This window comes from Ostrinia nubilalis, chromosome 28, assembly GCF_963855985.1.
Source record: "Ostrinia nubilalis chromosome 28, ilOstNubi1.1, whole genome shotgun sequence".
Lineage (NCBI taxonomy): Eukaryota > Metazoa > Arthropoda > Insecta > Lepidoptera > Crambidae > Ostrinia > Ostrinia nubilalis.
Window position 1 is genome coordinate 4,408,589 of NC_087115.1, and position 16,731 is coordinate 4,425,319.

Genomic DNA, 16,731 nt, shown 5'->3' on the forward strand with positions numbered 1-16,731 from the left:
ACGAACGAACGAACAAATTCCACACCGCACATTGAAGCCTAGGCACACACAGACGACCACCAATTTTGTATCCTCGGATAACTCGCTCTCAAAATCAGTGGTCTGCGCCCGGGCTAAAAAGCAACATCAGTCGCTAAAACACGCGATTTCGATACCGCGTCGGAATCCGAAAGCATGAAGTCGAAATAGCGATGCTGCATCGATACAGTCGCAAAACTGCCGTTCGCCGATGCTAAAAGACTTCTAAACTTACTTCTAAAGTAAAAAGTAACATGTCTGAGCTGTCATGTGGCCCCCCATATTTTGTAAAATCGTTTCGTCACTATTACGTGCTCTGTGGGACTAGACAAAGTGCAAATTATAATCGTAAACCAGTCGAAAAGTGGTCGAAAAGCCCTTTTTTTGTATGGAGTTTTGACGGATTCGATTTTCGAGTCGATCAAAAAGTGCGTTTTGTCTAGGGGGGCTGTGGTCACCAGTTGGCGACATGGCGCCACTACTGTAGAGTGAAATTCAAACCTCATCCAGTACTTTTGAAAAATTAAATTAAATTAAATATCAAAATATAGATGGCGCTGTATACGTTCAGCTTGTAATTAGTACATTAACTTAGCGATAGATGGCGCATGCATAAGTAATATTATTTCATATTTATTAAAAATAACATTTTATTACTCTTCTTACAGCTCTGAACTGGCTCCGAGGCGATGTAGCGGTTCACGGTGAAATGGAAGAAATGCACCAGGTGAGTAGAAACATTACAATTTCATATTATGAATTTTCTATATTTTTTAGAAGATTTATAAAAATGTTTTTTTTTATTCTTTCAAAAGCAAACCGGGCCGTGCCCACCCCGAATGATCTAGTGCCCGACGATTCGTCTATAGTACTCACTCGTGGGTTATGATGATACTAATAGCACCCCTCCTTCTCCAGGCCTCCTTGAAAAATAGTCCTAAATATTACGCTAATGGTGTCAAATAGAAACTGTATCCATCTATGTTCCAGGAAGCCGAAAAGAACAAAATAAGCAAGAAAGCGACCGTCAGAGAGCTGTTCAGTAACAGACAACTTAGACAGCCCCTTCTCATAGCAATGGTGGTGATGGTTGCTCAGCAGCTGTCAGGCATCAACGCTGTTATATTCTTCTCCACGGACATCTTTAGGAAGGTTAATTTGGATAAGGCGCAGTCGCAGTACGCTACCTTGGGTAAGACATGTTTTATCGCCATCATCAATTCTGCCATATGACGTCCACTGCTGAACATAGGCCTCCCCCAATGTTGGCCGGTTCATCCAGCATCCAGCGCCTTTCTGCTACCTTTATGAGGTCGTCGGTCCACCTTGTTTACTTGTGATTAACTTCTTCTTAAATTTTTTATTTTTATTTTATTTATTAGGACAACCAACAAGACAAACACGCATACATGAAATTACTATAACTAAAAGTGCTTAAAACTACTTAAGTGTTGTCTTAATTAAAGGCTGCCACGGCATGCAATGTGGACAGTTGCAAATATAAAAACTAAGAGATAGTAGGTAACACAGTGAAAATTTGAAATGTAATGAACATTATGAGTAAATTTCTTATACATTATTTACGTATTTGCTGTGGCTGTAAGGGACCTCGGCACAGCGCGCCAAAAATGTCGACGTCACATGCTTTGCACAGTCTGTTGTACTCCCTCTGCAGTCTGCTCATGATTGAGGTGAATCTTACTTCATATTCTTTTTTTGCAGGAATGGGCGCTATGAACGTCGTGATGACAGTGATCAGTCTGTTCCTGGTGGAAGTAGCTGGCAGGAAGACTCTGCTGCTGACCGGTTTCAGTGGGATGTTTGTAACCACCATACTGTTGTGTGTCTCCAATATGTATGTGAGTATCAAATTGTAGCTGTCTATAAAAACGGAAGGCGATGACAGCTCGCGAAAGGCAATAGTTATGGTGTTGATCCCTTTCCGAGTTGATAAGTCTGCTATGACCTTTATTCTGTTCTTGCAGATGATTTCAATTTTTACTAATCCAACTTCTAATCTTTCATACTCTCTGTGTGCTATGTTTCTAAACTGATAAAGCCCTCACTATCAATAAGAAGTAAATAAAGGGCCCAAATAATGCCAAACGCTCAACCTCATATTATTTATTACTAGTGTCAACGTCCGTTCATTTTGGTCCAATATTTTGCGAGACTAGAATAAACTGTGAATGTTATTGAATTGAGCTAGATCTCTAGCTCTTTAATCTTTATCTCTAATAATTAATCTTTACTTATTATGTTGTTATCCTATCGTTTCTTGTTTCAGACTCATCTAGTGTGGGTGTCGTACGCGTGTATAGTTCTGGTCATCCTTTTCGTGGTCATGTTCGCCGTCGGTCCTGGCTCCATTCCATGGTTTCTTGTGACTGGTAAGTGATAACTGGAGGAGAATGCAATTATGGCATTAAGTTAATCCTTTTGTACTCTATTCAAGGTGCTAGCAAGTTTAACTAAAAATAAATTGAATTAATAAAGTTCCTTGAAGACCCTAGTAAATAGGACTAATGTAGACACTTACTACTTTATGTCACTTGTCTGTTGATACAAAGTTGTAAGTAGTTTTTTAGCCAATTCATTTATTATTTAAGAGCGATAAAACTTTATAATGTGCACATTATGTGTTCATCGTAGTACCTTAAGTAACTTTAGGTAACTGGAGCACATCAGTTTTTATTCTGAACAGCTTACGTAATAAATTATAGCTTTTAATTATTATTTTTTTATGGAAGTAAATAAATTTAATCTGTGGTTTTCAGAGTTGTTCAACCAATCCGCGAGGCCTACTGCGTCATCTGTGGCGGTGACCGTCAACTGGGCCGCGAACTTCATCGTCGGTCTCAGTTTTCTACCAATATCGGTACGTAAACAGAAATATAGATGGCGTTACTTAGGTATTATAAGTTGAGTTTAGTTTATTTTACTTGACACTAGATGGCGAGTCACGATTTCTTTTTCCCCTATGGCTTGCATGTATGCACATGTGTCAAGTTGACTGCTTTTAATGGTGAACAAATTAATGAAAATTAACATTTCAAAAAATTTTTTTAGTTGGTGGTAAATCCTGTTTTTTTGTTACAGTTGGCGCTCGGTTCATACACTTTCATAATATTCGCAGTGCTGCAACTATTGTTCATCATTTTCATATTTTTCAAAGTGCCCGAAACGAAAAACAAGACTGTTGAAGAAATAACTGCCATGTTTAGACAACAAATGTAGAAATTATAAAGTTTTTATACAATTTTGTACTTAAATATTGACATCGTAATTTGATAAGGCAATTTAAAAACTTGTCACAACAACGTGCTTCCTAATTTTTAGTTTAAGTGGTCCAATTTATTCATCTATCTCTCTTATGCCAGCATGTAGTAAGAAGTTGAGACTAGATTTTTAAAGTTGTGAAGTTGACGAATTTATAAATATTCTAATTTTCGACAATAATATGTACGTTATGTACACAACCAATTTATATAAACTTTTGTAGCAGTTTCGCTATGGGATTTATTTATTATTTTTTTGTCAAAATGTAGTATTAAAACATATTTGACTCAAATTTTAATGAAAGTGTAGTATAGATCACTTAAAGAACACTTACACCGAATGTTTGAATACCGAACACACAAATAAGGGAGTATACGCAAGACTTCAGCGCGACAAGCGTATACAGATTCAAATATTTGCTATTTGCTTGTATTGATCGCCTCAACTGTTGCCGCGAGAGCTATCCTATAGCGTTAATAATGTTAATACTCTATGGAACAATCTCAGTGAAAACTTTATTTATGAAAATGTTTAGGCTTAAGAAAAAGGTTTATTTTTGCATTTGTATGATAAGTTGTCTGAATAATTTATTTGTATGATCAGTGGGAAAGCAGAAGTGAATACTTAAAAACTGACATGACAAAAACATCTATTTAACCTACACAAACTAATTATTTAAAGCATTTTGATTGTTCCCATGTCATTTTAAAGCATTTGATCTGTGTAATTAATTTATTTTTAGTGGTAATGAGAAGAAATCTCCAGTCGTATGATTAACTTTTATACGAATTAAATGTTTTTTTAATAAATTAAACATGCAACGTCTTTTATTTTATTACTAGCTTTAGTCCTACTTTAGTCCGTGGAATTAACATTTCTATTACAGAAAGATACTAAACTAATTTAAATTATTCTATTTATTGGTGATAATAATCCCTCCAGTAGTTTTTGAGTTTCACAAAAACAAAGAGAATGCATCTTTATTTAATTGCTTTGGCATTAGATGAGTAATAATAATAACAATCATTTACAAATTAACTTTCTTAGCGGGAAATAGAAAAACATTTTGGTGACTTTTACGGAGGAGGTTCATATTCAGAAAATATAGATGGCGTTTTTTAAGTACGACAGTCGCTCGTCTTTGCGAACATTCAGTTTGACAATGACAGTTCTTGTCACAACTCACAATATTACTTTTCTCTATGTCACAAACCAAACACCACGATTTTTGGACGATTTTTCTACAAAAATATTTTAATCAGAATGGGGGGTTAGAAAACTTTATAAATGATTGTAATCTATTAAAATAACATAAATACAGACCGGTTAATACAAATAGGTGTGGCTGCAGCACGTTGCAATTGTAAAATGGACGAATACTTCAGCTCCACTTTGGACAAACTTGTAAGTTTGTTTTCTAATTTGATTTGTAATTTAATTACTAAAGAATTAAAGATATCTGCTTTTTTAGCTATTAATTAAAAGCTATATCTGTTTATAATGTATATTAATATTTATTATCTCATTTATACTACTTATTTAATTGATAAATTCAAAGCCAACATTTTATGATTCAAAAGATTTAAAGTACTATAAAGTGCTAAGCTTATTCAGCTTTTCATTAAAAAAAACTAACATTAGCTAGCAACGTCCTTAAAGCTCATTTTAAATGTAAACATTAAATTACAAGTTTATGAAAATTTCGTCGATCGTTCGTTCGTTTCAGCCAAAAGACGTCCACTGCTGGACAAAGGCCTCCCAAGGTTTTCCACAATGAACGGTCCTGCGCTGCCCGCATCCAGGCTCTTCCCGCGACCTTTACCAGATCGTCGGTCCACCTAGTAGGAGGCCTGCCCACGCTACGTCTTCCAGCCCGTGGTCGCCACTCGAGAACTTTCCTGCCTCAACGGCCATCGTCTCTACAAGCTATGAAAATTTATTTTTGCTTTTATAAAAAAAAACATTTTAGTATTTTTAATCTGTTGTATGGTACCCATAGTACAAACTTAGGTACTAGTTATGCAGTTTTGAGTTGAGACTGGAGTGTGAAATGTAGTTTATGTACTAAAGAAAAATATTATTTACTTTTAAGTACCATACTCTGTCCACTACCAACCGGGCAATATGGAAATCATTGGGGGAGGCCTATGTTCAGCAGTGGACGTCCTGTGGCTGAAATGATGATGATACTCCAACTGTGCCTATAATATTTATGGTAATTGGAAAAAAAATTACCAGAGCTTAAAACTTTGTCTGTTTTAAAAAACTATTTAAACCATGCCTTTATAAAATTAAGAGTTTACAAAGAATACGACTAATTTTACTTATCTAATTATTTGATTTATAATATAATTTTCTAAGAGATTGGTCATGGTCATCTAGGCCATTGTTAGATGCTTGATAACACTACATTGTACTTTGTAGGTATAACTTATAACTCTTATCAGATTATTGTAAATTATATAAATAACTAGCTTTCCGCCCGCGGCTTCGCCCGCGTGAAATTTTGACTGTCACAGAAAAACTTTATCGCGCGGTTTCAAAAACCGGGATAAAAACTATCCTATGTCCTTTCCCGGGACTAAACCTATCTCTATCCCATATTTCATCAAAATCGGTTCAGTGGTTTAAGCGTGAAAGCGAGACAGACAGACAGACAGAGTTACTTTCGCATTATATTAGTATAGATAAAAGGCGTGTGCCGCGTGGCCCTCAGTGGCGAAATGAGTATGAGATTCGAGATGGAGGAGGGGTAGATAAGTACATAAGCAACATCATAGCTCATGAGTGAGTTCTTTATTCCCCCTCTTATACGCCCATGCCGATACCGCGTCCGAGCGCAATAAAGGCCTATTCAAACCTGAGCGATATTCGCTGCCGCTGTGGGTAGAGGTACATACCGCGCGGGTTTCGCTCAGGTATTTAGTATCAAGTACCGCGGCTAGAGCGTTTTCTCTGCCGCAGACGGTAGCGAATACCGCTTAGGTCTGAACAGTATTATTACCGCATACCCACTGGGTTTTCTCTGCCGCAGACGGCAGCGAATACCGCTTAGGTCTGAATAAGTAGGCCTTAAGTCGCGAAATCGCGATGCTGTATCGATACAATCGCAAAATCGCCTATGCTAAAACTAGCATGTCTGCCATTGGATGGCCGGTGCACCTTGTGGGTGGACGTCCCACGCTGCGTTTTCCGTTACGCGGCCTCCACTCCAGAACCTTGCTGCCCCATCGGCCGTCAGTTCTGCGTACTATGTGCCCTGCCCATGGCCACTTCAGCTTGCTAATCCATAATAATTATTATTATTTCAGAAATCGAACAACTATGGGGAATTAAGCATAATCCTGGGCAACGAAAGCTGCGATCTAGATTCAGCGGTCAGTTCTTTAGTCTACGCCATATTTTTACATTGGCAATACCAACAAATAAAATGCAAAGGTACCTAATTGTATTTTACACTAGCTTTTGCCCGCGGTTTCACCCGCGTGAAATTTAGTATGTCACAGATCGTCATAAATTATAGCCCATATGTTATTCTGGGTTATAAACAATAATATATTTTTATTTTATTTAAGTGTGCACAAAAATAAATAGAGACGAAGATATGTATAAAGACGACATTTTCGTCCCAATCCTCAACGTTGATAGAGACGATTTTGGCTTGAAGACTGAAGTGGTGTACTTTTTCAATGAACATGGTATCACAGCTGAGAAGCTGGTGTTCAGGTAAGTGTTGCGATCATCATCATCATTTCAGCCATAGGACGTCCACTGCTGAACATAGGCCTCCCCCAATGCTTTCCATGTTGATCGATTAGTAGCGGCCTGCGTCCAGCGCTTCCCTGCTACCTTTGTGATTGTAACCTTTAAATGCAGTTTTATGACAGCGTAGAGTCCAACCCGATCGAGTTAACTGGCGCACCTGGCGGCCGTGACGTCACATCGCCGCTCTGGTTCGGACGGGGACGGGCGAGCGCGGGGAGGTGAGTGCTAGGGATGTTATGGATATGTAGTTTCGGTTATGGATACGGTTACGGATATCAGTGCTTTAGAATGCAATTTGCAATAGGTAGTTGTCCAACACGGTTCATTCATGACCGCACACTTTACATCGAATAAAAAGTAAATCTATCTATATAAATAAAAATGAATTGATGTTCGTTAGTCTGATTAAAACTCGAGAACGGCTGGGCCGATTGAGCTGATTCTATTTCTATTTCTTCTATTTCTAAAAATTGATACTAGATTAGATAGCATTATTAAGGTAAATCAGGTCGTTATGCCTTGACATAAATAATGCTATACAAAAGACAATTTAAACTGCCTACATCCGAAACTATCCGAAACTTTTGAATCGGTTACAATTACGGTTACGGATATCCATAACATCCCTGGTGAGTGCGAGGGAGAGTCGCATTCCAGCGAGGTGCGCAGTTAGCTCAATCGGGTTGTAGCCTGTAGGACTTTTCCCAAAGTCGTGAGAGGCGACTAAAGGAGAGAAGGAGGAAGAAGGAGGAGAAGATAAGGAGACATGTAAAGTGCCCCATAAGGGCTACCTTTTCTTTTTTTATTATTTTCTATTGACGTTCATAAGTGCCACTTGTGGTCTAAACTGAATAAATATTTTTGATTTTGATTTTGATTTTTTGATTTTGACCAATATGCGAACATCAGGCCTCCCCAACCCGTCTGGCCAGCGTAGGGAGGATTCCGTCATTGTCCACATATAAACAGGTTCCTTGTGCCAGTTTTTGGCTATACTGGCCTACAGCACATCTTAATGCACTTACTGCTGACAAATTATTAACTTAATAATAGGCAATGGGCAGGGCACATAGCACGCAGATGGGGCAGCGAGTTTCTGAAATGGTGGCCTTTTACCAAACGCACAACCTGACCCACAAGGTGACTTAAAAGGTAGCAGGAATGCGCTGGATGCAGGCCGCTACCAACCAGCTAATCTGGAGATCATTTGGGGAGGCCTATGTTCAACAGTGGACGTCCTGTGGCTGCATGGGCGTACCCAGCTTCTGCTTTAGGGGGTGTGGTCAAGTCATACCCAGCTTTTGGTCTAGGGGAGGGGTGGGTGAGATTTTTAGGTCAGATATATGTTATGTTAGCTCCTCCAAAGCGATTTCCAGGGGGGACAGGGTATCTGCCCTTCTGGGTACGCCCATGTGTGGCTGAAATGATGACCATAACTTCTTTCAGAAACGACTTGGACCTTCAACAGCTGGTAACAACTAAAAAGGCCAAAGTGGTCTTAGTCGACCACCACACCTTGTCAAATAGCGACAAGTTCCTCGCCCCCTTCGTCATAGAAATTATAGACCATCGGCCCATAGACAAGTCGGCGTGGGGCTACAAGGAGGACACGAGGAGCACCATAGAGACGGTTGGGTCTTGCTGCACGCTTATAGCCCAGAGGATTAAGGATTTAGCCACTTTGGTGGCCAAAGATGTGGATTTTTTTAACGCCTACCCAGTGTGCAGTGATATGTTGCACAGTGAGTTGCCTTTTCATTAATTGTTAAGATTAATTAGATAAAAATGTTTGTTTGAACGCGCTAATCTCAGGAGCTACTGGTCCGATTTGAAAAATTATTTTAGTGTTGGGTAGCCCATTTATCGAGGAAGGTTTTAAGGCTATATAACATCACCCTACAGCCAATAGGGGCGGAGCAGTAAAGAAAAATGTTGCAAAAATGGGAAATATTATTTATACTATTTTCACGCCTACGAAGTCGCGGGCACAGCTAAAGCCCGGTCTGTGAGCACGTAGAATTTTGTTTAATGACCCCAAGCATCCCATCCTTATCGCTCGCGCGTAATTATTTTGCTATCGTGACGGTGCGACGGGCGCCCGCATTGAGTGTGCGAGTGCGACAGCAACATAATTACGCGCGAGCGAAAAGGATGGGTAGCTTGGGGTCATTGGACAAAATTCTACGTGCTCACGGACCAGGCTTTACAATGATGACGCTCGAATTGGTCGGATCATGCTCCCCGCACCCCGCGCTTCCTTCGACCCCGCGCGTCTTCTTGGAAAAAACGAACTATAATAATATTATTTTCGTCATCAGGTACAATAATATTGGACACAGTGAACTTCTCCAAAGACCTCAATAAGGCCACACCACACGATGAGGACATCATTCTCTTCTTAGAGACCCTACTCAAGCCGAGCGACTATGAAACGGAGAGGTATGTCCATTTTAATTTGAAATCCCTACTTCCCTATCTAAATATTAATATTTTTTTTTTATGTGATAGGAGGCAAACGATATACAGGGTGTTAGGTAAATGGGTATATGAGCCGACACTAGCCCATGTTAACATGGGCATATATGGTGAAGTCAGAAATGGCAATGCCAGATTTTGTATGGAAGGTGGCGTCTTTTTTTTTTCGCGCGGCCATCGACCAAACTTTGTTTTTTGATTTCAAAATAGTGTTTTAAACCAAACTTACTATGGCATGTATACCTCTAAACTCAGTCTGAACTGAGTTACGAGCATTAGAAGTTTAATTATTTTCATACTAGATTTGCTTTTTGCGCGCAAGTTTTGTAAGAAATTGCAACAAAATATTGCGCTAATTTTTTATTGCACTGATTCTGCTGCATTCTGATGTCTGGAGCCTTTAATGGATGGTATTGTTTGTTTACACATACAATGTCATTATTTTGTTGCAATTTCTTACAAAACTTGCGCCCAAACAGCAAATCTAGTATGAAAATCATCAAACTTCTGATGCTCGTAACTCAGTTCAGACTGAGTTTAGAGGTATACATGTCATACTAAGTTTGGTTTATTACACTATTTTGTAATCAAAAAACAAGGTTTGGTCGATGGCCGCGCGAAAAAAAAAAGACGCCAATTTCCGGCATTGTCTTTTGATATAATCATTTTAATTTTTTTAATTTTCATACAAAATTAATTTTATTAAATCCGACTTGTATGAAAATTAAAATAATTAAAATGAAGATATCAATTTTCTGACTTCACCATACCATTTATATGACCATGTTAACATGGGCTAGTGTCGGCTCATATACCCATTTACCTAACACCCTGTATAAACTCAAAGGTGACTGACATAGTGATCTATCAACGCACAGCCCAAACCACTGGGACGGATCGGGCTGAAATTTGGCATGCAGGTAGATGTTATGACGTAGGCATTCGCTAAGAAAGGATTTTACGAAACTCCACCCCTAAGGGGGTAAAACGGGATCCACGCGTACGAAGTCGCGGGCGGCCAGGCGGCTAGTCAAAATTATAAATGTGAAACATTGAAGTAATATTACTACGTATAGAACAGACATCGCGAACAAAATATGTACAGTGCGGGGTGCGGGGCGGGAATTTGACGGACAGCTGTCAGTCAAATCCATGACTATCAAGTTTCATAATTTATGGCGATAAAATCTGCACCAGAAAATGTCGTACTTCATTGATAGGATTGCACGAATAGTGACGTTCCTGCGGTCGCCTCATCATAGACATTGTGAAACGATTGTGAAAATAAACAAATCGGCTAAATTTTGTTAAATTTTCATGGTGCTCAATAGCAAAAAGGTTCAGCTACTTACATTATTTTCTTTTATTATATTGTGCGTTTCCTGTAATGTAATCTAAGCTCCCCTCCCTTAGACTAAAATTAGCCCTCCTAGACAAGTGACAAAACGTAGCAGTTGAAACATTCGAAATCACTTCGCTCTGCCGTTTTTTGGTGTTAGTTACTTCACTCTGTGATGCGATTTTAAAATTACAACTGGCGATTCCGAATTCACAACTGAGGGGACTGAGGCTAATCGTGTTACTTGTGCTACAAGTGCGTATGGGCTTCATACTGATGCTTAAGCCATTAATTATTTTTCTTCCCGATTAAAATCTAATGTAATCGATAATCGCCTTGAGAATCGTTAACTGGTATTTTCTAATTCGATAAAAAAATTACCCATCTCTAGTTTAAAACTGTCATCCAACAGCGCACGAAATATTATGAGTTATAGATAATGATACCATTACAGAGGCGACACTTCATTTACGTTTAGTTTCTGCCTATTGAATTGGATACTGTAAGGAAACATCGTCATCATCATTTTAGCTACTGGACGTCCACTGCTGAACAAAGGCCTCCTCTAATGATTTCCACATCGCCCAGTTGATAGTGGCCTGCACCCAGCGTCTTCCTGCTATCTTCAGTCAGTCCATCTTGAGATTTTAGAAAAAATCCCACTCGTCACGGTAGGAACAAAGCTAGGGATGACCCACGCCTTCACTCCAGAACCAATAAAATAACTGAAAGTCAGAAACTTTCAGTTATTTTATTGTCTCTATTGTTAACTATCTCAGTGTTTGAGTACACGTATAATAGCTGTGAGGTAGAAGTTACGGGACTATTCCCACCTCTCCTTTTCACCGCTGCATCTCCTGTGTAGCTAGCACCTAGACTAGTTGATTTAAAGCCAAGGTATATTAGTTTTTAGGTAATGACTTAGTGCATCTAAAAATGTAAAACTTTCTAGTTTTTTGTAACATTGAAAAATCTAAAAAGAAGCATCATTTTTTTACCAAGTGTTTCTAAGAAATTTAAATGGAAGCTTTTGATGACAACGTATTGCTTACTTTTTCAGCTGTCGAACGAATCACTTTTATACTCATAGGTCCTGTACATTGGTAGATTTGGTAAATAAATGAATCCATCCGGACTCAGAAACTAAAAAAATTAAAATAGCTGTAATTTTTTAATACTGGATTTGTCGATTAAATTGATCATATTACTGCGCCCTAACGGGTCGGACACTGGTGACCAGACACACTGTACAATTATTATAATTTTACCCTATCTCGTGAGCTAGGTGTCAATAATTAGGGTGATTTACTAACTAACCAGTCGCATACGAACAACAGCAGTGAGATTCAAACAAGTTTGATCCATGATGCCGCACGACTATTATGTGAGCCCACCCGTAACCCAAGCTTATTTAGCTTAACACAAGGGGCTGCACGCACGGGACTATTAGTAATTTGTGCAATACAAAATCTTTTTATTGCTGTATTTAACCTTCCGTTCGTATACTAATTTATGCGTCAGTGTCAAGTCTGCGATTTTTATTCTTTGAAATTTTCGTAAAATGGCTGCCGCCGCGGTGACGCCTTGTAATTAACAAATTAAAATTAAATTAGTGTTTTAAAGTGCATAAATGTACAACTTAATGGTAAAAAGTCATTCCTCGATTTTTACTTAATATGTATCTGGAGTTATTTGAACAGTATTTTCGTCTATAGGATGGCATATTTCAAAAAACAAAACTGCACTCAAGCGTGTTGTCACAGCAACCGCTGAGCACATACTAATTGAATTTCGGTCCGTGGACCTATTTACGTGCCAGAAACAGTCTAGTTGACATGTCTTCTCTAGTACGTAGTACATTATAACTCAATGATGTGAAAGTAACTCTTGTCTGTTATGCTTTCACTTTGCGCTAGAAGAAAGTCGAACCTTAACTTCGAACCCCTAAGATCTTCTGGATAATTTGATTGCGGGTCCAATGACAGTTTAACTTTCCCCCGGGACAAACTTGACCTTCACAGGTTGGGTTATTGGCGGTCAAGCTGTAGATCCTGGCTACACAGGAGTTGCAGCGGTGGGAACGAGAGGCGGGAATAGTCCCGTATAAACCACTGAATTGATTTTTATGGGTATAGGTAAAGCCTGGTCCGTGAGCAAGTAGAATTTTGTCCAATGACCCCAAGCTACCCATCCTTATCACTCGCGCGTAATTATATTGCTGTCGCGACTGTGCGACGGTCGCCCGCCGTGAGTGTGCGAGCGCGACAGCAACATAATTAATTACGCGCGAGCGATAAGGATGGGTAGCTTGGGGTCATTGGACAAAATTCTACGTGCTCACGGACCAGGCTTTAGAGATAGTTTGAGTCCCGGGAAAGATACAGAATAGTTTTTTATCACGGTTTGTGCTGGGATTTCTGCACGTGATAAAGTTTTTCTGTAACAGACAGAGACAACGAGCCGGAAGACGTAGTGTGAGCAGGCCTCCCACTAGGTGGAGCGACGATCTGGTGAAGGTCGCGGGAGGTGCCTGGATGCGGGTGGCACAGGAAATCCTTGGGGGAGGCCTATGTTCAGCAGTGGACGTCCTATGGCTGAAATGATGATGATGATGAGCTCTTCATATTTCGTTTCTAGGAAGAACAAGCTGGATCGTCTGTCCACAGCCAAGAGTGACGTGTCATCTCTGACAGCAGCACAGCTCTTGAAGAAAGACGTCAAAATATTTGGCAGCGTTCTGGTTCCGAGCTTCCCTATTTTAGTCCAGGTAAGTAGCGTCTAGAAAGAATTATATCTTATTCCACCAGCCCTCTTCCATCACTGGGAAACCAGTCGCAGGTTAGCGTACCATCCCTTCGTTGTCGACATTCCATCAGTTCGTACTAAGCGTTTCGCTCTTTTATAATGCGGACAGCTAGGAACTGGAATTCGCTGTCTTTCCCGAACACTTTAACCCGGGCCTCTTCATGGCGAGGGTGAATAGGCACTTACAGGGCAGATATGTCTCATCCAAAACTGCATCTCACTTAACATCAGGCGTGATAGCGGTCAAATAACTGCCTAAACTAAATAAAATAAAAAAACTCAATCGCTGATAGTCCGACGTATAAGTATGCTTAAGTGCTAATGAATGAGAAGGGTACAGATCACACAGAACTTATGGCCAATGAGATGAGGCAGCAAGGTTCTGGAGAGGAGGCCACGTAACGGCAAGTATAGCATGGGACGTCCACCTACAAGGTGGACAGATGACCTTATAAATGTCGCAGAAAGCTTAGCCATCCAACGGCCTATGTAGAAATCATTGGGGGAGGCCTATGTTCAGTAGTGGACGTCTTGCGGCTGAAATGGTGATGATGGTTTGTATCCAACAGGAGTTCCTACAAAAGCCGGAGGCCCAGCGAGCGCTATCGGAGGCTCTGAACAGTCGAGGGTGCTCCGTGGCACTGCTACTAGGCATGGACTACAAAGAAGGCATGAAGAGGGACACCGCTGTGTACTCCGATAACGCGGAGAAAGAAACTCAAGTAAGTTGTGAGACATTAAGATACATTAATTACAATGGACATCACACAAATACAGGAAATTACATAGTACATAACAGTGGCACATAATAATATTAAGGAGTTAAGACCTTTGTCCACTCAACCCTTCAATTAGTATGCCAACTGCAACGGGACCCCACTCAGCATATGTCGTGGCCCACACGGTGATGAAGGCCACGGCGCTGGTTTTCTATGAAACTAAATGTCCGTTCGTTTCAGCCGAAAGACGTCCACAGCAGGACAAAGGCCTCCCCCAAGGATTTCCACTAAGACTGGTCCTGCGCCGCTCGCATCTAGGCACTAGACGTGCGCGCTGCCGCCGCCGAGAAATTCTCTCGGCGCGCCGATGATGGCCGAAGCGCGACAAATTAATCGAATTCAGCCGAGCTGGACCGAGCGTTCACGAACGCGAACGTGTGGCTGGCGGGGAAGAGCGGGGCGCGGGGAGAAAGACGCGAACTTTTTATCACCGTGTTGTCATTCGGTCGCCCGTCACACGCGCCATTTTATCCTCGAATTGCTTTAACGGAGGTTATAATGCACATTTACGATGGCCTCAGCTTTAGCTACATTTAATAAAACAAAAGTGAAACACTTCTCGACATCAGTTTTATATGATGCCAAATTTGGAGGGAAAAAAAGCCTTTCCCCTTTTAAGCGAACTTGCTAGGGCTATGCTAGCAATTCCAGCCACCAGCACACCTAGCGAACGAGTGTTTTCCATTGCAGGACTTACTGTTACTGCAAAAAGATCACAACTGAACCCAGGATGCGTGAATAAAATTATTTTTATTCATAATAATTACGAGTCATGTAAAGAACATACATAGTAGTTAGTAATTGCCTAATAAAAGTTTTCATTCGGTCATACGCAATTATTTTTGTTTAATTTAGTAACTCAAAATACTCAAATAAGTACCTACTGCTGGATAGGAGCTAGATTTTTTTTTTATTAAAAAAAATACCCACGCCGCGCCGGCGCGGCGCGCACGTCTACTAGGCACCTCCCGCGAACTTCACCAGGTCGTATCTTCACCTAGTGGAAGGCCTACCCACGCTACGTCTTCCGGCTCGTGGTCGCCACTCAAGAACTTTTCTGCCCCAACGGCCATAAAAAAATACAAAAAAGCCCCCCCTTAGGCCAGAAGCTGGGTATGACGCCCACCCAGGCCGGAAGCGGGGTACGCCCATGCTCACACACACGCGAATAGACATGTTGCCACCACCATCAATTGACGTTACTTTTTAAAACTGTCAAAATGCGACACTTCAGTAGATTTTGTATGGCAATACAAGCAAGTGATGTCACTATTTTGTCAACTCAATGAAACTTCTTTTTTCAATGAGGGCTATCATTTTAGCGCTCACCAGTTAGCGCCACTGTAGAGTAAGGTCCTGTCACTTGCTAGTAGCGAAGACAGTGGCGCCAACTTGTGAGCGCTAAAGTGGTAGGAGGACTATCGCATTTGCACTCATCAAGATGGCGCCACTGTAGAGTAAGGTCCTGTCAATCGACAGGGGTGCCAACTGTTAAGTATAAAAACGATAGCCCTCATTACAATGCAACCAAAATTATACAGCATTTACAGGTAATTTAAAATGAATTAAGATTTAATTATTTGGGAATGGTGTCAAATAGTCTTAGTTCTTGCGTGTATGTTAATAAAGTCTCATTTTCCCCAGCTCAGCGCCTTCATAGAGCAGTGGGCGTCCCCCCCGCTAGGGCTGACCCCCCTCGCGCCCCCGCTGCCCTGCCACTACTACAAGCAAGACAACCTCACCGCCACGAGGAAGCAGTACATACCTGCTATAAACGAATTCCTGAATGATAAACGATTCATTTGAATTTGTGTTTTATTTCCGAGTTTTAGAAACAAAATATCGATATCTGTATAGTCTGGTCTGCGAGCACGTGAATTTCGTCCAATGACCCCAAGCTACCCATCCTTATCGCTCGCGCGTAATTATATTGCTGTCGCGACTGTGCGACGGGCGCCCGCAGTGAGTGTGCGAGCGCGACAGCAACATAATTACGCGCGAGCGATAAGGATGGGTAGTTAGGGGTCATTGGACAAAATTCTACGTGCTCGCAGACCTATAGTATAGACTATAGATAATAGAGCAGTGGGCGGCCCCCCCGCTAGGACTGACCCCCCTCGCGCCCCCGCTGCCCTGCCACTACTACAAGCAAGACAACCTCACCGCCACGAGGAAGCAGTACATACCTATTATAAATGAATTCCTGAATGATAAACGATTCATTTGAAGAATTTGTGTTTTATTTCCGAGTTTTAGAAACAAAATATCGAT

The 16,731-nt window shown here is 40.7% G+C and overlaps 2 protein-coding genes across 2 annotated transcripts in view; both read left to right on the plus strand.

The window, feature by feature from the left end:
- Window positions 1-4,118, plus strand: part of LOC135085416 (solute carrier family 2, facilitated glucose transporter member 1-like) — a 34,183-nt gene extending 30,065 nt beyond the window's left edge. Inside the window, exons 7-12 of the mRNA XM_063980205.1 lie at window positions 687-745; window positions 1,009-1,210; window positions 1,741-1,877; window positions 2,306-2,408; window positions 2,796-2,896; window positions 3,118-4,118. Of these exons, the coding sequence (XP_063836275.1) occupies window positions 687-745; window positions 1,009-1,210; window positions 1,741-1,877; window positions 2,306-2,408; window positions 2,796-2,896; window positions 3,118-3,255 (740 nt within the window). The 3' untranslated portion in view covers window positions 3,256-4,118. The remainder of the gene's footprint in view (window positions 1-686; window positions 746-1,008; window positions 1,211-1,740; window positions 1,878-2,305; window positions 2,409-2,795; window positions 2,897-3,117) is intronic.
- Window positions 4,119-4,508: 390 nt separating this feature from the next.
- LOC135085417 (exopolyphosphatase PRUNE1) lies at window positions 4,509-16,267 on the plus strand. The gene is made up of 8 exons (XM_063980206.1): window positions 4,509-4,701; window positions 6,609-6,735; window positions 6,873-7,023; window positions 8,509-8,804; window positions 9,381-9,501; window positions 13,514-13,643; window positions 14,251-14,403; window positions 16,105-16,267. The coding sequence occupies exons 1-8, from the start codon at window positions 4,666-4,668 to the stop codon at window positions 16,264-16,266; spliced, it is 1,176 nt and encodes a 391-aa protein (XP_063836276.1). The 5' UTR covers window positions 4,509-4,665; the 3' UTR covers window position 16,267.
- The last annotated feature ends 464 nt before the right edge of the window (window positions 16,268-16,731 follow it).